Genomic DNA, 22,492 nt, shown 5'->3' with positions numbered 1-22,492 from the left:
CCAACCCTTCCTCTCATCCTCGCTGAGTGGTGCTTCTTCAGGTAAGACAACTCCACGGTGGTTAAGATGACAAGCTGGCCTGTTCTAGCTTGGACAAGTTACTCAGGCTTTTTGTGCCTCAATTTCCTCCTCTGTAAAGTGGAGATAAAATGAATACTTACCTCATAGAATCTGTGTGATAAATAAAATGATCCATGTAAGGGCTTAGCATAGTGCCCGGAACACAGAAAACACTTAATAAGTGTTCACTGTTATTACCATCACTATTGTGTTACCCAAGACACAGGGTTTCAGAATACCCAAGCTCACCTCAGCCTTCAAAGACGCCAGAAGTTTCCTTAGGTTTGTTTTCAGGAACAGTGCTTCCATCTGGATCCCCCTGTGTCTCCCACAGTCACAGAATCACTACCCGCACCCCCACATCCCGGGGCAGCTAAGCAGTGCCCTATTGGGTTGCCTGGTAGTAGCCAGGAGTGGGACTGAGCTTCCCCGTTCCCGTTAATTCTTGGGCACTTTCTGCGAAGGGCTTGTCTCCCTCAGAGATTGGGAGCCACCTCTCAGCCAAGGTGGGGCCAGGACAGGTGCATATCAGCTCACAAGTTGAGAGGAGTTTTCGCTGGAAAGAAGGGGTAAACTGGTCTGAGAAGATAGAAAGGATAGCTCAGTTCAGTTCAGCTCCCCTTGGAGGTCAGGAGGAGCAGAGCCCCCAATCCCCTCCAGCAAGGACAAGCCCTTTCCCCCTCTACACCATTCCCTGCCCTCCAGCCTTTTCCAAGCAGCAGTTGATGAACCTCTCCTGTGTGATCCTTTCCAGCGGGAATTAATAAGGGTGATTGACGTGGAGGGTAGATGTGGGCAGGAGGAGCTGCGGGAGCCACCTCTCCCTTCTTAAACAGATTGGCGAGAGCCCGCCCCTCCTTTCGGCTTCGCACCCGGGCCTCCCTTAGTTGAGCCCAGTGGAGGAGGGTTGCAAGAGCTGGGAGGAGTGATGGAGGGACTGTGCTGCCTCCCACCCCTCTCTCCTTGTCCACTCTCCCCCCAACATCACCCCCAGAGCCCAACTTGGTGGTACACAGGGTTAAAGGCTGCGGAGTTTGGTTTTCGGCGGCGGGGGCGGGGCGGGGGGCGGTATTGTTGGTGCTCGTGATTATTTCTTATTTTGGGCTTGCAGGTGCGACTTCGGCATCCATGTGGAGGCCCGGACCCCCCATCCACCCTCCCACTCCCGACCCCTCGCCAAAGCACTCCGGTCATTCTCCAGGCCCAGCCCAACAGAGGTGCGGCTGTCCCCCTTCTCCCAGACTCCAACCCAGACTAGGCACAGGATCGGACCTACTCTTTTCTTACGAAAGAAAAACACACCGTATCTCAAAAGGGTCTAGTCTTGGCTACAGAAAGTGAAACCAATAACCCCACCATTTAGACTTTCCGCTGGATCCAGGGGGTCTAGAGGGATGGGGCTAAGTAACCAGGTGCGTGTCACCTGTGTGGTGGGCTTGATGCGGTTGTGTGTGTGTTGCGGGCGTGGCGTGGTGGCCTACGGAGTGTGTGTTGCGGCTGTTGGCGTCTGGGAGGGAGTGTGTTGTGTCTCTGTGAGCCCGTGCACGCACCCACTTCGTCAGTGCTCGCTAGGTGCTGCTCCCACTCCAGCCACGTCCTACCAGCGGCTTCCGTCTGGGGCTGGGCGATGGAGACTTGGGCGACACGCCCTAGGTTCCGTGCGAGGGTCTGGAAAGGTCTGGAGAAACCAAATGAGCTGCCTTCGTTCCAGACGCGCGACTTCGTTGCAGACGGGTTGGCTTTGGGCCTCCCTCCAGCTCTCCGCGCTCCCCGCGGGCATCTAGCGCGGCGTCCCGCGGTCTGCCCGCCGGACAGGCCCGGGGCTGGGACACCCGCCCAGAACTCCCGCGCCCCCAACCCGGCCGTTTCCCGCCCCCGCACCGGGCTGGGGCCAAGGCCAGCCAAATGGCTTTCCCGTCGCGGATGGCGGCGCCTCTAACGCATCTTCAAAAGGGCCGCCCATTTTTTGTTAACCGTTTTCTTTTTTGGAGGGGAGGGAGTTATTTGGTCCAAGAGTGGTTCATGGTATTGTTTTTAATGAATTTGGTGAATTCGTATATGTGTGTACTTTAAATGTCCCGGTCAAACCCCAATAAAAGATTTTTCCCGGGGAGGGAGTGAAATTTGGAAATAAAGCAATGATACGGGGAAAGTGACTGAGGACCGAGCCTGCCGGAGAACACAGGGCACAGCCAGCCTGCCGAGCGGTGCCGGGATCTCTGGGCGGCGCTGACCCCATGGTCTCCCCCTTTCCCTTCCCGGGAACTTCTCCCAGGTGATCTGGAAAATGAGGCCGGGACGCCAATCACTGAGAAAGCTCTCAGGAGCGTGGAGGTATGCGCACCCGGAGCGCGGAGAGCCAGCCCGCCGGCCAGCCCACGCTCATTCACTGCTCCATCACAAAGAAGAAAAGAGACAATTACTCATGCACCTTTCAGCAAGAGTCAAATCCCTGTGTGTGGCGGGGCACGCGGGCCCCTACAGACTTCCCCTTCCCCTCGCGGGCCTCACCGAGAGTGGGGGCTTTAACCACCTCGCTCCCCGCCCAGCGGAGGGAAGACTTTTCATCCCCCTCCCTTCCCTGCCAAACCGGATTATTCACAGTTTTCCCAAACCGAGTTACTACGAAAGCTCCGACAAGTAGGACTTAAATTCCACGGAGAACAGACGAAATTAAAATTTCGTTTGGGGTCCATGGGTGGGATGGAGGAAAAAGGGAGCTGCTAATCCCGCAATGGCAGCCTTGGGCCGGGTCGTGACGGGAACCACGCCCCAGGGCAGGTCCACGCAGGCGCTGGGTGGAGGGCCTACATTGGGTTGCAGACCCCGGCGCCCGGCTCCCTGGCATGTACTTCCCTTTGCTCCCGAACGCGGGCGCGCCGTGTGGTACCGAGTTCAGGGACTTCGCGGCGAGCACTGCACTCTTCAGGTGTTTGGGGGTGTTTTCGAGGAGAGGCATTCTGTTGGATGGAGTTCCCGGCATCTGGGCAGAGTCCGAGGTCGGAGGACTGCGAGTGAAGCATAAATCCCACCGCCGAGGGCGCTTATTCTGCGCCAAGAATCAAAACCGCATCGGGTGGGATTGTGTTTGCCGGGCGATTGCGAAGAGCCTGCAAACCATCGTGCACCGCGCGGATCTTTCGTGTCCACTCATCGATGCTTGGCTGAGTCCCCAGCCCTCAGGGTTGCCGTGTCTCCCAGCCGGGACCCCAATGTCCGCTCCCAGGCCCTCACTTCGGTGCTGGAGTTCTTCAAGCGAGCCCCTTTCACTAAGGGAGAGGACCTGCGTGAGAAAGAGTTGGGAGAGCCACTTCTGGCTTTTGTGACAAGCAAGGGCTGAAGTACTGATAGTGACAGGAGAGTTAGTTCATACGTTTTGCCTGCCTGCTTTCCTCCCCTCCTCCTCCTCCTCCTCCTCCTCCTCCTTCATCTTGGTTTTATTAGGTTTCTAGATTTTGGTTTTTGCAATTTATTCTAAAGCAAATGACAATGGCTTGGAGGTCTTAAGCGCAGCTTCCTCATTTTAGTGGATAAAATGAGTCTCAGAGACTGGACATGGCTGACCCAGGCTATCACAGCCGGCCATCGGTTAGTAGCTGAGCTGGGATGCGAATCCAGGCCTCAGGCCTCTCAGGCTGGCCCTCCCTCCCTTCTCATCATACACAGATTTACAGCCCTTCCTAGCCCGTGCCTAGGAGAAGGCAATGGCACCCCATTCCAGTACTCTTGCCTGGAAAATCCATGGACAGAGGAGCCTGGTAGGCTGCAGTCCATGAGGTCGCTAAGAGTCTGACACAACTGAGCGACCTCACTTTCACTTTTCACTTTCATGCATTGGAGAAGGAAATGGCAACCCACTCCAGTGTTCTTGCCTGGAGCCTGGTGGGCTGCCGTCTGTGGGGTCGCACAGAGTCAGACACGACTGAAGCGACTTAGCAGCAGCAGCAGTAGCCTATCCCTTCCACCTTTCCCCTATCCCTTCCATATCTCCCCACTCTCCCTCCAGGCTTCAAAGTTGTGGCACTGGTCAGAGGGGACCCCTCCATGGGGATTCCACATCTGAGACCACGAAGCTTCCTAAAGATGTTTCGAAGTTTCTAAGCCCCACACCCTCCAGCATGTGGGAAGAGGGAGCCCTGAAGAGGGAGGTGGTGATGGAAATAGAGATTTCCTTGTTCGTAAACTGGGGATAATAACAGTAGCCACTTCACAGATTTCTGGTGAAGATGCACAGGGCTTGGATGTTGTGAATACTTCATAAATTCTAAAGGACTGCAGGATGTTGCCTGCTGCTGCATGGAGCTGCATGACCTCATCGAAGGCCCCTGAGAGCCTAGGAGAAGCTCTCACTATGAGTCCCAGTGAATCCCCTGGCTTCAGAGAATGCCCAAAGTCACTGCTTCAGGGGCCTCTGGGGAAGCTGCCCTTGCCCTTTCTCGATAGATCTAGCAAGGGAAGGACTCTGAATACATGGCCCTGCAACCCAAACTTTAAGTTCCACCTCAAAAGCACCTCCTTTGTGAAAGCTTCCCGGACAGCCATGCATGCATGCTCAGTTGCTGTCATGTCTGACTCTACAACCCCATGGACTGTATAGCCCGTCAGGCTCCTCTGCCCGTGGCATTTCCCAGGCAAGAATACTGGGGTGGGTTGCCATTTCCTTTTCCAGGGGATCTTCCCGACCCAGGGATCAACCCATGTTTTCTGCATTGGCAGGCAGATTCTTTACCCCTGAGGCACCAGGAGCCTCAAAGAGCATTTTTCTCCTTTGGTGCGCACTGAGATGCCATCCCTGGAGCCCACCATGGCACTGTTGTGTGGCTGCCTCTCTCCAGAGGAAGATGATGGTGGCAAGAAGTTTTCAAAGGCCATATCCCTGTAAGTTCTTAGCCCCGGTTCTAAGGAAGTGGTGAGGGCGTAGCTAGAATTGGGTAAGAAAGGGAGAAAGGAAGTCCCATATGGAAATTGCATTTCTCAACCAGCCAAACCCTGTTGGATGAGATGGAAGTGGGTCCCAGATCTCCAAAGGAGGGGACTCCCTCACAGAGCTCCTTCTCCTGATACTCCAAGATTTCAGGTGAGAAAATCCAGAGCCAGGTGTCAGAGGAGTGTTTTCTTGGCAAAATTCATCTCTCTACTTTGCAACGGCGCATCAGCTTGAAACTGACTTGCTCTTCCTTCCCTCAGGACAACTGACTGCATACTTTTTCCATTTTTTTTGTCTATCCTGGCCACCCCTGTTTTGCCTGCCTTCTCTTCCTCTTCTAAGCCTCCCTCTTCTTCCAATTGTTGTCCTCTCCTACCCCCCAATTCTAAGACCGCTGCCTTCACTCTGTACCCTGATAGAGAGCACACGTATGTGTACAAACATGAATTGTTTGCACACTCAAATGACAGAGGCTTTGTATATGAGTATGCTGGGGAATCTGAGGACCGACAGGCTTGGTGTGTGTGTGTGTAACTGTCACACCCCTAACACGAAGCAGCTTAGATGTGTGTGGACTGGTGTGTCTCATAGGATGGGTACAAGTATATACAAATATTTATATGCTTGGGTTTTCTTTAGAGTGTGAACCGTCAATTAAATTTGTATAGTTGTGGGTCTGTGTGAGAGACAACCACAGTGCTTTTATTTAGGGTTTTGCTATTCATTTTTGCGTGTGTAGATGTGTACACATCACAGCATATACTCTGTATTTGCAGATCCATAAATGAACCTCTGTTCGTGGAGGGATGCTAATGTGAACATCCGTGTAAGACACGGGTGTGCTGGTATACGCTAGTGTATCTGTTGTATTTGAATAGAGTCCCTGTGAAGTTGTATACTTGTGGCCACACAGACACCAGCCCAGAAAGGTCTTGGATACTATTTAGGGGCAGGCCCTGCACACAGGCTGGAACGATGAGGCCACGAACCCGGCTTGCCGTATTCCCAGCACCCAGCAGGGATTTCCCTCCGAGGAGCAGCCATCAAACTGGACTCGCGTCCCACTCCCAGATTTTGTCCAGCTTCGTGCGAGGCTGAAGCCTCACGCGGCGCCAGGAAAGGCGGGGCGCCGCACTGGCTGAAGCCCAGACGGCAGATCCCTCATTGGGCCTCGGGGGCCTGCAGGAGCGGCGCTGTCGCAACCGAACCCGGGCCCCTGCCGGAAGCGGAAGGGAGGACGGGGCGGGGTGCGGGGGGTGCGGTGGCGGTGAGACGCAATCGCGGCGGTCGCGGCGTGCCTGGCCCAGGGCGCCCCGCGGGGGCGTGCGCGCTGCGCGCGTGCTGGGCCGGCTGGGCGCTGGGCGGCACCTCCTCCGACCCGGCGTCTGTTTACCAACATACTGCCGGCGCTCGGCAGCCACGCATTCCGACGCGCTGAATAAGCTGCGGGACTGGCGGGCTTGGTCCTAGCGGCAGGGTCATAACCGCCGCACAGATCCCCCAGAGCCAGAGAGCTCGACCGCAGGTTCCTTTCGCCCCCGCAGCCACAGCGCCTCCGCTAAGGCACTGCTCCCCTCGGCCCTTGGGCATTGCCGCCCTGTCGACTTCCTTGCCTTTGTGCCGTTATGACCAGACTGCCCCAATCGTCCTGCAACCCCAGCACCTCTCTGCAGCGGATCCCGAGATAGCCGGGCATGGAGAGTTCGCACCGCTCGCCTCCCATCTCCTGGTTCTGAATTTCCCTACCCCGGGCTGCCCCGGGGGCGGGGGGTGGGAGCGTGGCGGGGAGGTGGGGGGAAGGCCCCGGCTGCAGGCCTCCGTGAGGTCACCGCGTGTGGTAGCCAATCCGCTGCGTTTAAGTGGGCGGGGACCCCGTCGGGTCCCGGGAACCGAACCCTAGAGCCAGCCGAGTGGGGGCCCCATGGATTTAGGGGGGAGGGGAAAAGTCATGGGGGACACCCTCCCCCCGAACCCCTTTCCCAGGCGCCGGCTCTCCGCTGATGAGGCTCAGAGAGACACTTTCCCCGGGATAAGTGTGGGGAAGGCTGGTTGAGGGGCTCATCCGGCCCCAACGCCTGAGGCTCGGAAAAAAAAGAGTTGGCGGAGGGAGCGGACTCCTTGCCTGGCCATGGCCTAGGCCCTCGGGCCCCGGCCCCGGCCGCAATGACCTCTTTGCCCTGTCCCCTCCCTGGCCCGGACGCCTCCAAAGCCGTCTTCCCGGACATCGCCCCCGTGCCATCGGTAGTGGCTGCCTACCAGCTTGGCCTGTCCCCCGCAACCGCAGCCGCCCCCGATTTGCCCTATTCTGGGCCGTATGGCCACCTTCTGCCCTATCCCTACACCGGGCCGGCCATCCCCGGAGACTCCTACCTGCCCTGCCAGCTATCCACGGCGCCGTCTCAGCCGGCTCATCAAGAGCGGGAGACAGGTAAGTCCCGCCGCGGCGGCTCTGCCCACCTCTGGGGTCCTGCTCCAGTGAGCCCCCAAACTTCGCCCTCGCCTGGTTGGGCGCAGCTGGCGGGATTCAGACCTCACTCAGATTCCAAGGGATCTGGGGGTGGGGGGAGGGCGAAGGGATGGGGCGGGAGACAGGGAGGAGGGGCGGGGGCGAGCTGATCTAGGTCTCTTTTCAAGACCGACCTGGTTTCGATTTGCAGTGTGTGAAGCCGGGTGGCTGGGCTCCCTACCCCACCCCCTGGGGCAGCAGGGTTGTGTACCTACTTTGTTGTGTAACGGAAAACTGAAACAATCCAGATGTGGGTGTAGGTGCTTAGCCTCTCCCCTAGGATTCTCTCCATCCTGCACTCCTCCTCTCTTCAATGTCGCCCCTCTCTCGGTTCTTGTTTCAGAAAGCAGTGCTCAAGCCAAAGCCTGATAACTAGAAATCAGGTCCCCGCTGGAAGGCAGTAGAAGTGGGGGCATATACTGGGGCCCTTCCCCTTCTCCGCAGACTGTTGCCTGAATGTGTCAGACAGAGACCAAACACTGACCTGATAGAGTCAGGGGCTAAGACCCTACTACCCATCATTCTAAGAATGTAGCCACAGGCGGGTCAGGCAGACTCTGGTAGTAGATCTCAGCCTTCCAGCCAAAGAACTGGCCATTCCTGTTATCTACACCCCTTGCCTTTGGGGTAGGTCAAGCCCCAGTTCCATTGCCTGGAGCAACTTTGTGCTCACTGGGTGGCCTCAAGCTAGGGAACTGGCCTGTCTTCCTGGTCCTAGCCTTGCACAGGGCTGTACGCATGCAACACAACACATACATCCTTCTGTACTGGCTTGTGTTTAGAGCTTAGTTCCCCTGAACTCCCTACCCCCACCAAATTGCCCCCACAACTGTCTTTGGCACAGTTTCCTCCAAGGAGGCACACTCACTTGGTGACTTAGCTGGAGTCAGCCCAGGACCAAAATGTCTCCCTCCCTTTCCTTGTTGCTCTGCTGAAACACATGACCTCATAAACATCAGAGCCAGGAATGACCCTGGAGATTCAGGAGCTCAACCTTCTTGATGTACAGATGAGCAAACTGAGGTCGAAAGAAAGTGTGAATGAATCAAGGACACAGCCTGTTTTTCAGGCTTGGCCCTTGCAAATTGGCTTTCATGCATGAAGCCAGAAAAGAGGATTTTAGGGAACTTCCTCAAAGCCCCTCCAAAGTTAACTGCCTTCTGTTCCAAAACTGGAGCTGCTGCTTTTCTGCTGCTGGGTCTGTGGTTGGAGGAGGAGCAACTGGGGGAGGAGGGGGGAGTAGTGCGGGGAGGGGGCGTTCTACCAATGATCTGGTTTCTAAAAAACTGAATCCTCTGGTCTCTTCTCTTCAGTATATGCTAATATGGTACATTTGTGTGTGCCTGTGTGTCTGTTTAGTGGGATAGGAATAAGATAACCCTGTCCTTAAGAGAAATCTTGGAATTGCGGTTGGTATTTTCAGTCCTGTCTTCCCTTCCCTTTTCTTGGTTTAAGGACTAAAGAGTGGAGAGTTCCTTTTCTTTACAAAATTTCCCCGGATCCAACGAAAACCTCACTGAACCTGAGGGATTTGGCTCACTCTAGATTAAATGATTGGGGTGTGAGAGAGGACTTGCGAGGGTCTTCCTTTTGCCCCCAGTTTGTTCACCCCTGCCTCAGGGAGAGGTTTGGCTCTAAGTGAGCTGTCTGCCACCGCCCCGATGAGCAGGCGGGTGCTGCGCTGCCTCGAGGGAGGCCCTCGCTCTCCCGAATTGCGACCTGGGCAGATTCGTCCTGACTTGCTGCAACTGGTGTGGAGAAAGCAGCGGTGGGGAAAGAAACTGGGAGTGGGGTCTGCTGGGAGAGTTAGGGTGAGGAGGGCATTGAGAGTTTCGCAGCTGAAGCAGGCTTCCTGCTGTCTCTGCCTCAGAGTTCGAACTGTTCAGTTTTTGCAGCCCAAGAGGCGCGGGTGGTCGCTCCGTGGCCGGCCCGGGGCGGCGAGCAGCGGGGTTGAAGCAGGGGAGGCCCGACAGGCGCGGGCGGGAGCGGAAACCCAACGGTTTTTCTGGGAACTGGCTGAAGCGGGGGTCCAGGGGGTGGATCTGAGAAGCCCGTAGCGCCGGAGACCACGGGTGAGGGATGCGGGGGAGGTGAAGGCACGGGGTCACCGCGGCCGGACGAGGGCAGGGGACCTGAAGTGTGGGTGGGGTGAGCCCTAAAGGAGGAAGAATGTCGGGGGCGAGGCGGTGGGAGACGCGGTCGGACCCCCTCTGCGTCTAGGCACCCGGGGCCCAGGGCTCGGTCCGCTGAGCTCGGCGGCGGGCAACGAACCCTAAGCCCGTGGACATTTCGGCCGCTCCGTCCATCCCGGCCCTGCCCTTTGCACGAAAGGTCTCGATGTCCCGATAGGGTGGCGCAGGGTGGGACGCTCGAATCAGAAGAGGGGAACCCCTTGCTCTCCCCATCCCAGGGCAGAGCTGTGACTCGACCGAGGTTCCTCCAGGGGCTGAACGGGAAAGCAGAAGGTGGCCGCATCTCCCGCGGCGGCACCGCAGCGCTATCCCGGAGCCGCCCCGAGGGCCTGCGCTCTCCGAACCTCGGTCACCTTGCGTGCCAATCGGGAACCCCTCTGTGAGTGCAGCCGGGCGGAGGAGGGGGCGGTCTTGCACCAACCGACTTCTAGAGCCCCTGAAAGCCTACTCTTTCAGCCAGCAGGCCTTGGGGGAGGGAAGAGATGTCAGTTTTCCTGGAGGGCGTGCCTCAGGAGAAGGAGGCCCTCACAATACGGGAGGTGATGGCAAAGCCTGGGGCACTTTCCATACTCTGATGCTGGGAGGACTGCGCATCCTGGCGTTCAAGGCCCACTCTTGTCTGGCCCCTCCGACCGCCCGTCTTCCGGCAGCGGGGAGGCTGCCACGCAGACACTGACTCTGGCCTCTGAACAGTGCGTCTGAGTTCTCTCCGCCCGGAATGCCCTTCCCTCGTCCTCTCCAGCCTCGCCCCAGCCCTCTGCCCCGCCCCGCCCCAAGCTGGCGCCACCACGCGCGGCTGAACTCTGCCCTCCCGCCGCGGGGCGCCGCCTCTACCCTCGCTCCGGCCCTTGGCGCAGTTCTCTTAGGGTCGTAGGACCGTTGAGAGTAGGAGCTGCCTGAGGGCAAGAGCTGCGGCTAGTCCCACCCGGCACGCAGTGGACGTGGGGTTTGAAAGGAGGGTGAGCGCAAGGTAGAGCAGGGCCGAGCCCCGTGCCTGAGCTTTTGCTAATTCGTGGCCAGAATGTGAACGAGATGCAGATGAGCAGTGAGACGGCGCATCCGCCTCTCTATCCGTGCACACACAGTTTCGTGCCGCCCCCCAGACTCGGAGAAGCCGCCGCTGTCCCCGGAGCCCCCGGAGCGGCGCCCACAGGCCTCGACCAAGAAGCTCCGGAAGCCGAGGACCATCTACTCGAGTCTGCAGCTGCAGCACCTGAACCAGCGTTTCCAGCACACGCAGTACCTGGCGCTGCCCGAGAGGGCCCAGCTGGCCGCGCAGCTCGGCCTCACCCAGACGCAGGTGGGGCCAGTCCCATCCTCCACCAGCCCTCCCCAAGTGTGTTCCCTGGGAACTCACCCTCAGGTGTGAATGACTGATGAGTCCCCAGCCTTATTTTCACAGTTCTCTTAGCTGGCCTGGAGTAGACTAGGAGAGTGTGTTAAAAAGGGTGGGGGGTAGGAGGGGATGGGGGACGGAAAAGGGGTGGGTGGGGTGATTCAGGGCATATAAGAGGGTACTCAGACTGGGAGAACTGGATACTAACTCAGAGGCCAGAATTCAGGCCCTTCAGGGGCTTATGGAGGCCTGGAGCCAATGTTCCCAACATCTGCTCTTCTCCCAGGACAAGTGAGTCCCTCTTGCTGCACCCCTTTCCCTTGGTCACTCCTCCTGATCTTCCATTGTTTCCCCTTTTCTCCCCATAGGTAAAGATCTGGTTTCAGAACAAACGCTCCAAGTATAAGAAGCTCCTGAAGCAGAACTCTGGGGGACAGGAAGGGGACTTCCCTGGGAGGTCCCCCTCCCTGTCTCCCTGTTCTCCACCTCTTCCAGCCCTCTGGGATCTACCCAAGGCAGGGGCCCTGCCCACTGGTGGCTATGGCAACAGCTTTGGAGCTTGGTATCAGCATCACTCCCCAGATGTCCTAGCTCCACCTCAGATGATGTGAGTCTGAGGAGGAGCAGGTCAGGCCCCAGCCTCCTGCAGAGCCCAGGCAGGACCCAACCCACCTGCACCCTCTCTGGGCTGGGAGGAAACCAGATGGGTGTTCTCAGGAGGATGAGGAGCTAGAGGAGGAAAAGGATGGGGTGATGAGTCTTTTCCTCCTTGCCTCATAACCCAAATAGCCTTAGCCTTTGCCCCACCCCCACCCAGGACTGGACACTTTCCCTCCAGTCAGAGGCTCTGGAAAAAAACTTATTGGCTGGAGTTCAGACTTCCCACGACCCCTAGTCTTGTCACCCCTTCTTGAAATGACTGCAGTCCCACTACAGTCTGGGATTCAACCAGCAACAAACACTAAGTGTTTTTTCTCTTTGTGTGCCCTGGGCCTTACCCAGCCCATTGATGTGGACAGAAGCGGACAAGTCTTCAAGTTGACCACCACTGAGACACACCCACTGATTTTTCTAGATTTTTTTTACCTCCATAACTGATACATCTATTTACCATCCTGTGAAGAAGATGGGATACCAAAAATGTGGACTTTTGTGGACCTATGGGTAATTTTTGCTCCTTTCCTAAGAAAGCCCCTCTTTCCCCCGTATCTTCTCACTTTGAGTAGATAATGGATCCAATTATCCATCAAGTTCAACAAGTATTTATTAAGAGTCTGATTCCCATCCGGAATACCTAAACAAATCCACAGGCATACACTCTCTGGAACTCAGTAGGGTAAAACTTTGTGGAGAATAGGGACAAACAGACTCTTGGATGTTTAAGTAGAGATGTCCCAAACAGATGGGGTGAACCTAGCAATTCAGTTCCTCATAGCCGTCTCAGTCCAAAGGAACTGCTCATATTTATATCCAATCTGAGTAGCAGCGCTCCCCCTGCAAGCTCTCAGCATCCCCCATGTGATGAACATCCAGAAATTAAAGTTTGTACAGAAACCCAGGCCTTGGCTGAGGTCTGTTCTTGTTCTGACTTCTGGAGCTGATTGCTCAGCTTTCTCTTCTCTCCCAGCTGGCTCTTGCAGCACTGAACTAGAGGCACTGAGTCCTCTACCTCTACCTGGCTATCTGGTTCTAGCTCTGGAATGTTCTAATAATGTCCACATTTTCAGACACACCAGTGTGAAACCAGAAGATGCTAATACTGGGAATGATCAAAGTCTGAGTGATCATTATAGCAGATGCTCTCCTGGCCTAGTTCTGGAGGGAACCGGATACATCTCTGTGTCCACGTTGAGTCCAGGGAGAGTCCCTGCTCACCTTGGGAGAGGACACACTCACTGAGGCAGTCCAGTCCTCCCCTGGGAGAAGTGTCTCTTGGGGGTGGAAAGGCCCAAACTCAGCTAGTGGAAAGGGGAGCAGGAGGGAGAGAAGAAGGAAAACCCTGGAAGGAACTGGACTTCTCCATCTATACATGTAAAGAGCCCCTGTTCTGTGTTAGGTCTTAGGTATATCAAGGTGACTGAGGCAGTCCCTGTGGGATAACAGGGAGCTAGAGAATGACCAGCCACTTGTGTGGTAAGTACCAGGCTAGGGAAGTACAGGGGACAGTGAGTGCATAGTACAAACTCTCTCTCTCTCTCTCTCTCTCTCTCTCTCTCTCGGGGATTGAGGACAGGGGATGGCAAATAATTCAGGGAATCCAGTCCAGCCTGGCCCGAGACCTTGGAGGAGGGACCTCCAATGCCAGGCTAGAAGCTCCCAAGTCAGACTTCCCTCTTACTACCTAAACCTTTTCCCTAGCAAGCTGGAAAGCCCACCCAGGCACTTCACGCCAACCCAGACTGGATAGAGACAAGCCCAAGTTGGAGTATTATGTAGGGGAGGCAGTGGGAGCCCCCCACCTCAGGAGCCTGCAGTCAATCCCTCCGAGGCCCTGAGGGGCCACCCCCTACTCTCCAAAATACACATGGAGTGATCTTCTGGGGGTGGCAGATGACACATGGTGGACCAAAGCCAAGGTCCAGGAGCAGGGAGGAATGAGGATGCCAGGAGAAGAGACACCTGCTCCCTCCCCACTGACACCTTCTCCTGCCCCTGGCCACCAACCCCCATTTCCACTGGCTTTCAGTGGCCCCAGCCCCAGGTTCCTCCTCTGGGTCTTCACTGAGGCCACAGGTCCTTAGGGCAGCTGTTCCCTCCCACATTGCTGCACTCTTCTTTCCACAGACCTGAGATAAGATCTACCGCCCCATCTCGGAAAGCCTCCAAAGGCGAGATTAATTGGACAGCCCAACACGAGTCGCATCATTAAAACAACAGCCTAAGTTGTAAAGTCAAGTAGCAGGAGTATAATTACTCTTCCAGCCAGAGGCCAGCTGAGCTGACAGCGCCCCCCTCCCTTTCCAGCCGAAACAGGAATCCTTGTCCACTTGGGAGCTGGTCCAGTTTCCCTGGGCTCCTAACAGCTGATGGGAGTGGACGCCAGTAGGAGAGGCACCCCCTTCTCTTCCCACAAACCACTGGAGCTGCAGGAAGGGAGCCTGGGGGTCCTTTCTGTGCAGACACCTCTCTGGGAAAATTGGGTCATTAAGGGAGCGGGATACTATAGAATGGTTAAGAACTGGAGTTTTGGCCTCCAAAGAGTCCTGCTCTGCTGTGTGACTTTTGGAAAGTTGCTTAACCTCTCTTTCAGCCTCCTTTTCCTTCCCCCAAGATGGGAACTTTAATAGGACCTGCTTCCCAGTGTGGTTGTGATGTTGAAAAGAGATAGTGCTTGTAACATGTTTGACATGGTGCCTGGAACATAGTAAGCACTCATTAATAATAAATGGTGTTTATAGCAGCTGTATGTATTGAAGAGGAGGGGTCACAGTGAGGCTGAGTTCATACTGCCACTGCCATCCATTCAGAGCAGGCAGGAGAAAGGGGGCTGAAGACTAGAGAATTCCACACATCCTGGATCAGCACCTCTGAAAGCCAGACACAGGCAAGGTCTTAAATGCAGAAGCACCAGCAGCTGTGCCTAGAGCTCACTCGCTCAGTTGCATGGGTCTCAGCCACAAGAAATCTGACTTGGGGCTGTTCTTCCCTCTCCCCCAAGGCTATTTTAAGACATGTTCCCCATCTCTCCCCCAACAAAATGAGATTCAATTAATTCAATTAAAGCAATTTTGGGAGCAGCTCCTGAAGGCTTGCAATGTGAGATAATTACAAGTAATTTGCTGCTGTGAAGAGAAAAAGGGCACATGGGGTCTGGGGGGAAAGGAGTTAGCCCCCTCCCCACCAAGCACACACAGATCTAGAGGGATTCCACACTGCCATCTGAACTGCCCTCCCATTGGCCAAATTACTTGCAGGTGGGAAGAGGGAGCTTGTGTCGGTGGGAGGGGGCTGGGAAGACAGAGTGACAGATTGCTCCTCCCCCACCCTGAGATCTGCCCAGCAAGATGGGGGTGGGGAGCTGGTTGTTCCCCCGACAAAAAGTCTGCATATCCCTAGCAGCTGATTACTCAGCTCCAAACCTCACTTGGGTTTGGATGCCTGAACTTGCCTTTGGGATTGTATCCAGAGTCAATGGAATGTTATCCGGGTAGCTGAGGCTTGTGTAGATGAGGCCTTAGAGATCAAGGACTTCCCCAGAATGTATAAGGGATGTCGGTAGAGAGGGGAAAGGACAGAGAGGACAAAACTTACTTCTTGCTTCCAAGCAGGTAACGATACACCCCCCTTTCTCCTCCCCTGATCTGATAATCAGCTTTTTAGCTCTGCCTGGCGTCCAACCTCAGCTTTTGCCATTGTCTCCTCTCAGCTTTCTGTCCTTGGGGCCACTGAAGCTTATTCCCTCAGAAAAGCATCTCACAGGTGTTTCCCACCCCTAATTTTGACCTGGGATAACCCTTTCCTTGCCAGGGCTCATTTGGCCTGGGGGAAGGTGATGGTGCCAAGAGGGGGCTGGCGAGGAAGGTGGGGGAAGGCAGTGACCAAGACCAATGTGTGGGGATGGGCTTCAGGCCTCTGCAAAAACTCCTCTAACCGCCCCCCCACCCCGACTTCGCCTGGGAACCTCTGTTCCAAGAGATGAGTAATGTTTTCACAATTAGGATGGTAAAGAAAAATTCACTGACCCCAAAGTATTTCTTTTTCATATCTTCCCCTCTCTCCCATCTGTCTCCTGGCTTCTCCCAGGTCAAGGATGGGTGAAGAGGAGGGGCCCTTCAGTTCTAGTCTCCCCTCTCCAGTGCTTTTCCCCCGCCCCTTCTCCGAATAGCATTGCTGTTGGATCTGGGGCAGCCAGGGAGAAATTCTGGCAGCAAGTCCCTGGGCGACTGCTGTCTCTCCCCTTCCAAGATGAAGAAAGTTACAGAGAGAAAAGTGGCCGCCTCTTCATGCCTCCCCTTCCCCCTTTCCTGGCCAGCTCAGATTGCTTAAAGCAAGGAATTAAAGTTTCTTCTACCCTAAACCTCAAAGTACAAAAGCTCCAGACAAATACACAGAAACAGACAGATGTAAGGACCCAGGCACGGGGTCATCTTAAGTACACACACTGCCACACAACAGAGTGCACACACAGATAGGTGGACACATCGGTGCACATGGAGTGGGCAGAACCGCACACGAGACACACGTGAGCCTTCCACGGTTGTACGCGGACATATTTGGAGAAGTACACTCCAGGTTACATACTCATAGAGAAAAGTATGACACAGAGGGATGAACCAAGAAGGAAATGCCCAGGGACTTAAACATATGCGGAAACAGACTGCAACATCCCCAGAAATACACAGACTAGATTCCCTGTGTGTGAGCTTCTCCCATTCACTTCTCATTCCCATCCCCTTTTCCTGGTTGTTGATCTATTTTCTGGGAATATTTCCCTGGTAAGCAGTTGGTGAGGGAGACTGAATGGCTGAATGGCCACAGAATCTGATAATTTGATTATGAATTTATTTGCTTTGTTCCGTGAAGCCTTGCCTGCTTCCCTTCCCGAGCTCTAGCAAGAGCTCCCGTCCCAGCCATTCCTGGCACATCCGGTGGCTCTGAGAGGTAGCCACAGATTCCAGCCCTGGCACAGGAACCCAAAGGCTGTCCTCCCAGATGGCTCCACTGAGCCTTCTGTGCCCTGGCCCTGACGGCAACTCAAGGAGGAGGGGTTGCAGGGGTCATGGGGTGGTGAGGAAAGCACTGCTCGGTTTCTGCTTGCTGTATAACCTTGGGCAAGTTACACACCCCCTCTGAAGCTTAGATAATTTCCCTTCCTAAATGTCTGTGTGTCTGTGTGTAAGGGGTTGATGTGTGTCTACCAGCACTTTCCACTCCAGTCTGGGGCACTGCAGCGCAGCCTGTGTCTTCTGTCAGACTGGAAGCTCTTAGAATACAGGGCCTCGCTTTTCCCACGAGACTGGATGCCTTTTCAACCCCAACAGCTTGACGTCTCATCTCTAAGGTCCTCAGCCCCACTGGCAGCCCGGGGGATGTGTCTGCCAGCCCAGGAAGGGAAAGGAGTTGGCCTCAAGCTCCTCCAAACATCAAGGTTTCTGGAGGACAGACACTCTCACAGAGCCAGGCCTTCAGCCTCTCTGGCCCCAAAATGGAGAGATTACTTCATTTCCACTTTCTGTGGAATATATGTGGAATATATTCCTCTGAGGTTCATCTGAACCGTGCCCTTTCAAGAGTTCAGATGAGTTTTGGGTCAGATCTTTGGCGGGCCTGAGGACTTCCACTCTGGCCTTTAGTCCCTCATCCTCTCCCCCTCCCTACTTCAAGCTGATGAATAACAGACAGGCCAAATCGTGAGGCCAGGAGCATGACATCTAGATAATCCCACTCCGATCACGAGGCTCCTTGGGGGGACCCTGCTCTGCAATCCCCTCGGGCCTGGCAGCCCGTCCCTGTGATCATGTTCTCTGGCCTGTTTAACCTGACATGTCAGGACCCGTGCTCCTTCCTCAGACTGGAGGTTGCCAGAGAGCAGGGCACCGGCTCCCCTCTCCGACTGAGGGGCTTCCCCTTCAGGGCTTCCTTTCTCTGCTGGACGCCCCCTTTCCCCAGGCCTGGTGCTCCAGCTCTCTTTGGGATGGCAGGCCAGGTCTAAGTATGGATAGGGCCATGAGACCCTTGTCCAGGTCCTACCCCTCCCACTGCCCACCAGGTCTGCCACAGAGCCACCAGACCACTCCTTCAGATTGGCCCCAGGAGCTGCTTTCTCTGCCCCTGCAAGCTGGGGCCTGCTGCAGACTCCTCCTCCCAGCCCTGAAGCCACTGGGAATTCTTTGCTCCAACAGATCCTGGGGGAAACCAGACTGCGGGAGGCTGCTGACATGCCTCTGCTGGGCTCCTGTCACATTCCCCAAGCCCACGGGATCAGCTGGACCCACTGATGGAGGCTGCTCCCACCTCTGGTGACGTCCTCCTCTCCCCTCTCCCTCCTCTCTCCCAAAGCCTGAATCTGCCCTGGGACTCATCCCTGCTTTCAACTCCCTCCCACTCCCAGCCCCTTGGCAGCCCCATCTAAACAATATGAACTATTTCCCCTGGCCCCTTGGAAAATAAAATGTGTTTCCTCGTCCAGAGGGACTTCATGGAGTCCCTGGAATGCAGACACTCAGCTGAGAGGCTCTGGGCAAGTCACTTTACCTCCTGGATCTTTATTTCCTCACCCGTGCAGTGGGGATAATGATCGGAATGATATCTCAGAAGGTCATGGAGACAGAGCCCACCCTAAATGTGCTGTGAAATATACCAGGTATGCCAGCATGTACGGTGACCCATTCCTTTGCCTCAGTTCTCCTCTGATCTACCAACTTACCACATAATGAAGAGTATAGTCATCCCCAGGAACACAAAAAAATAAAGAGCCAGATGCCCAAGTTCAAATCCAACTCTATGACCATAGGCAAGTTCCTTTTTCCTTCTTTTTTTTAATTGAGGTAACATTGGTTTATATCATTGTGTAATTTGGGCATGTTTCCTAACCTCTCTGTACCTCGCCTTTCTCATCTGGAAAATGAAGAGAATGGTTAATAGCCTGTGCTTCTTAGGGTGATGAGAACTAAATGAGTTAAAACACAATAGCCTCTAAATACAATCAGGATTCAGCAAGGATTAGTTGTATTATCTCTGACTGCCAAGCAAGAAAAACCTTTTCTGTCTCTGTCCCTGAGGGATCTTGTCCACTTATCCCTGTTCCTCTGCTGGTCTCCACCTGTGAGCAGAACCTCAGACCAACTGTCTTCCCCAAACACTCCCATGGCGAGAGTGGTGGGCTGACCGAGCTGCTTTATGTGGAGGGGAGGGAGTTGTGCAGGACACTGGCTAAACGGTAAGGACTTCTTTCCTTTTTATTTGGAGGATAATTGCCTTACAATGTTGTGTTGGTTTCTGCCATACAACAATACAAATCAGTCATATATGTGTGTGTGTGTATATATATCCCCTCCCTCTTGAGCCTCCCCCGACCCCTGCCATCCCACCTCTCTAGGTCATCACAGAGGGCCAGGCTGGGCTCCTTATGTTATACAGCAGCTTCTCACTAACTCTTTTACACATGGTAGGGTATATATGACAATGCTACTCTCTTAATTCGTCCCACCCTCTCCTTCCCCAACTGTATCCCCAAGTTTGTGCTCTATGTCTGTCTCTATTCCTTGCAAATAGTTTCATCAGTACCATTTTTCTGGATTCCATATATATGCATTAACATATGTTATTTTTCTCTTTCTGACTTGCTTCGTTCTCTGTAACAGGCTCTAGGCTTATCCACCTCAATTCAACTGACCCACATTTATTCCTTTTTATGGCCAAATAATAGTCCATTGTATATATGTGCCACAACTTCTTTATCCATTCATCTGTTAGTGGACATCTAGGTTGTTTCCATGTCCCGGCTATTGTAAAGAGTGCTGAACATTGGAGTACCTGTGTCTTTTTGAATTATGGTTTTCTCAGCATAATCCTAGTAGTGGGATTTCTGGGTCATAGGGTAGTTCGTTTATTCCTAGTTTTTAAAGGGCTCTCCATACTGTTCTCCATAGTGGCTATATCAATTTACATTCCCACCAACAGTGCAAGAGGATTCCCTTTCCTCCACACCCTCTCCAGCATTTACTGTTTGGAAGGGGTGAGGACTTCCAACTGTGTTTCCAGGACAGCCTTCTGAGTACCCTAGATGGGAAGGTATCCGAAAGTGAGATCATCCAGAACCTGCCTGGGCCAGAGTTCATGCAGAGGCAGCTGAGGTTCCTGACTTCTTCATTTGTGAATGATTGCCTCTACTGAAACCCAAGAATCCCTCCTCCTAGACAAAAAAGCAGAGAAAAAAAAGAGATTTCTTTTACTGATGTGCATGTGTGCCAAGTCGCTTCAGTCGTGTCCAACTGTTTGCAACCCCATGGACTCCTGGTAACCCACCAGGCTCCTCTGTCCATGGGATTCTCCAAGCAGGAATATTGGAGTGGGTTGCCATGCCCTTCTCCAGGAGATCTTCTCAACCCAGGGATCGAACCCGGGTTTCCTGTGTCTCCTGCATTGCAGGCAGATTCTTTACCACTGAGCCACTGGGGAAGCCCTCCACCCTCCTTTACTGATATCTGATTGTGTAGCTAGAAAACAAGAGACCTTCAGTTCAGTTCAGTTCAGTTCAGTCGCTCAGTCATGTCCGACTCTTTGCGACCCCATGAATCGCAGCACGCCAGGCCTCCCTGTCCATCACCAAAGAGACCTTAGGGGGAAAATATTCCAGAAGTAGGGAAATTTTGGTATAGTGGCTGGATATAAGATAAATATAGGATGCTGTTCTCTAGTCTTGCAATAAATATGGAAATATATTCCTGTTATATTGGATATAGATAGATGTATATAGATGTGAAGAAGCAGCTCTTTAGCTGATTAGTAACTAAAAGATACAGGCATACCTCTGAGATATTTTGGTTTGGTTCTAGTCCACCACAATAAAAATGGATATTGCAATAAAGTGAGTCACACAAATTTTTTGGTTTCCCAGTGCATAGAAAAGTTATGTTTACACTGTACTAGAGTTGTTCACACTCTACTGTAGTCTATTAAGTGTACAATAGCATTATGTCTAAAAAAATGCACATACCTTAATTAAAAAATAATACTGTTGGAAACATTGTGCTAATAGACTTGCTCAATCTGAGGTTGCCATGAATCTTCAATTTGTAAAAAAAAAAAGAAAAATTGCAGGATCTGTGAAGTGTAATAAAGTGAAGTACGACAAAACAAGGTGTGCCTGTATTAAACTCCACCCTCTTCCCTTCTGTTGGGAAGGCCCAGCACATGGCTCTGTCCTGGGTGGCTGTCCTTCCATTCCATCTGAAGTATGGCAGACTTAGGTTGGAATCAAGAAAGGACTTTCCGAGTAGAGGGAGGAATTGTATATATGAGAACTCCCCTCGTTAGGCAAAAGGGTAAACTTTGGGCCCATTGAGGGCACCTAGAACTCCCAAGTCAACTGAGGAGTGTCCTAACTGCACACCACTGGTCTCATCTAGAACTGGCAGTATCGTTTGTTGAGCTCCATCCGTGTGCCAAGCTTTGTGTTAAGGAACCCTGAAAATTACATATGCTTAGCTCCATTTCTATACATGAGGAAAATGAACCTCAGAGAGGGCAAATGACTTAGCTGAAGATACATAGTAAATGTCAAAGTCAGGGTTAGCGCTCAGAAATGTGCATACGTGTGCCTGGGTGTTTGCACATGTGTCCTACTCTATGAAACACTGGTATCTCTAAGGACACAGAGCTGATCTGGGAACAAGGGGGAAAGCTAAGCCTGGCATCCTCCCTACCTTCTCCCCATTTCAATTTTAGAGGCCATGGGATGGTGAAAGGGCCACAGGCCAGGGATTCAGGAGGCTGAACTCTGAAACACATTCACTGGAGGCCTTTAGGGGAAACTGTTGAACCTCTTGAGTCTGTTTTCTCACCTGGGAAGTGGGATAATGATGGCACTGCCTTTGCCAGGCAGCTGAGAAGATTAAATGAGACTGTGCCCGTGACAGTTTCTGGCACAAGCCTTGTGCACAGTAGGTGCTTCATTAGCCTCTTCACTGCCTGATCTTGGGAGGATCCAAGTCTGCATTTGAGAGACTTCCTTCCTTACCAGCCAAACTCCTGCTTCTTGTGGCTTCTTGCTCTCCTCAGCTTCCCCTTACCCTCTCTTAGCTGAAGGCACGTCACTGCTCTCCCCTACCCAGCACCACTGGTGATTCCTGAACTAAGGGCAGGCCTGACTGCTCCCAGGGGCAGGTGTGGGACAATGCCATAAGTGTTGCAGGATGTGGCCAGATGCCCTCAGTGTGCAGGGAAGGGCACAATGCTGCTGCCGCCAGTTTGCCAGGTATAAGCTGAACTGCCTGGGTTGGGGGGCACCCCCTCCCCCGCCCCAGCAAGTCCTCCAGGGTGTGAATTTCGGGACCCTGCTCACTCAGCAGACACTGCCAGTCCTGCTCACACTTGCTCCAGGAGACAGCCCAGGCATTTGGGCCTTGAGGCCCCTCCCCACTCAGCCCCCTCCCCAGCTTCGCCTCCTGCCAGGGCGTCTATCCTAGCCACCCTGGATCCCTACATCACTCCTTCTCTCAGACAGCCCACCTTGGGGCTCAACAGACCAATCCCAAAGTCTCTCCTTTGCCAGGAGGTCTCCTAAATTCACTACCCCTCCTTTGCTATGTGACTTTGGGCAAGACACACAGCCTCTCAGGAGACACTTCCCGATGGACGAGTAGATGCAATGATGACCCCTGAGGCTGCAGCTACTCTTGGCTCCTGCATTGCTCGCCAAGCAGCTAGTGATTGGGTGCTGGGTGTTCCTCTCATTGTCTGGTTGGCCCTCAACAGCTGAGAGCGGGAGGTGGTTATCATTCCCCCCTCAGCCCCACAATCCCTCATCT

The 22,492-nt window shown here is 53.9% G+C and overlaps 1 protein-coding gene across 1 annotated transcript; it reads left to right on the top strand.

Moving 5' to 3' along the window:
• Positions 1 to 6,784: 6,784 nt before the first annotated feature.
• Positions 6,785 to 12,579, top strand: DLX4 (distal-less homeobox 4). The gene is made up of 3 exons (XM_061391427.1): positions 6,785 to 7,415; positions 10,789 to 10,985; positions 11,390 to 12,579. Exons 1-3 carry the CDS (start codon positions 7,151 to 7,153, stop codon positions 11,630 to 11,632), a joined length of 705 nt encoding a protein of 234 aa, XP_061247411.1. The 5' UTR covers positions 6,785 to 7,150; the 3' UTR covers positions 11,633 to 12,579.
• The last annotated feature ends 9,913 nt before the right edge of the window (positions 12,580 to 22,492 follow it).

The sequence above is a fragment of the Bos javanicus genome, chromosome 19 (assembly GCF_032452875.1).
Source record: "Bos javanicus breed banteng chromosome 19, ARS-OSU_banteng_1.0, whole genome shotgun sequence".
Taxonomy (NCBI): Eukaryota; Metazoa; Chordata; class Mammalia; order Artiodactyla; family Bovidae; genus Bos; species Bos javanicus.
The sequence above is the reverse complement of the archived record's forward strand: the minus strand, read 5'-3'. Positions and strand labels throughout refer to the sequence as shown.

What these genes read in the sequence shown, in the direction of transcription:
- DLX4 (XM_061391427.1), top strand. Translation starts at nt 7,151, where the DNA reads ATGACCTCTTTGCCCTGTCCCCTCCCTGGCCCGGACGCCTCCAAAGCC. An exon ending in TCATCAAGAGCGGGAGACAG is followed by an intron (nt 7,416 to 10,788) that starts GTAAGTCCCGCC and finishes GCCGCCCCCCAG; the next exon opens with ACTCGGAGAAGCCGCCGCTG. An exon ending in TCGGCCTCACCCAGACGCAG is followed by an intron (nt 10,986 to 11,389) that starts GTGGGGCCAGTC and finishes TTCTCCCCATAG; the next exon opens with GTAAAGATCTGGTTTCAGAA.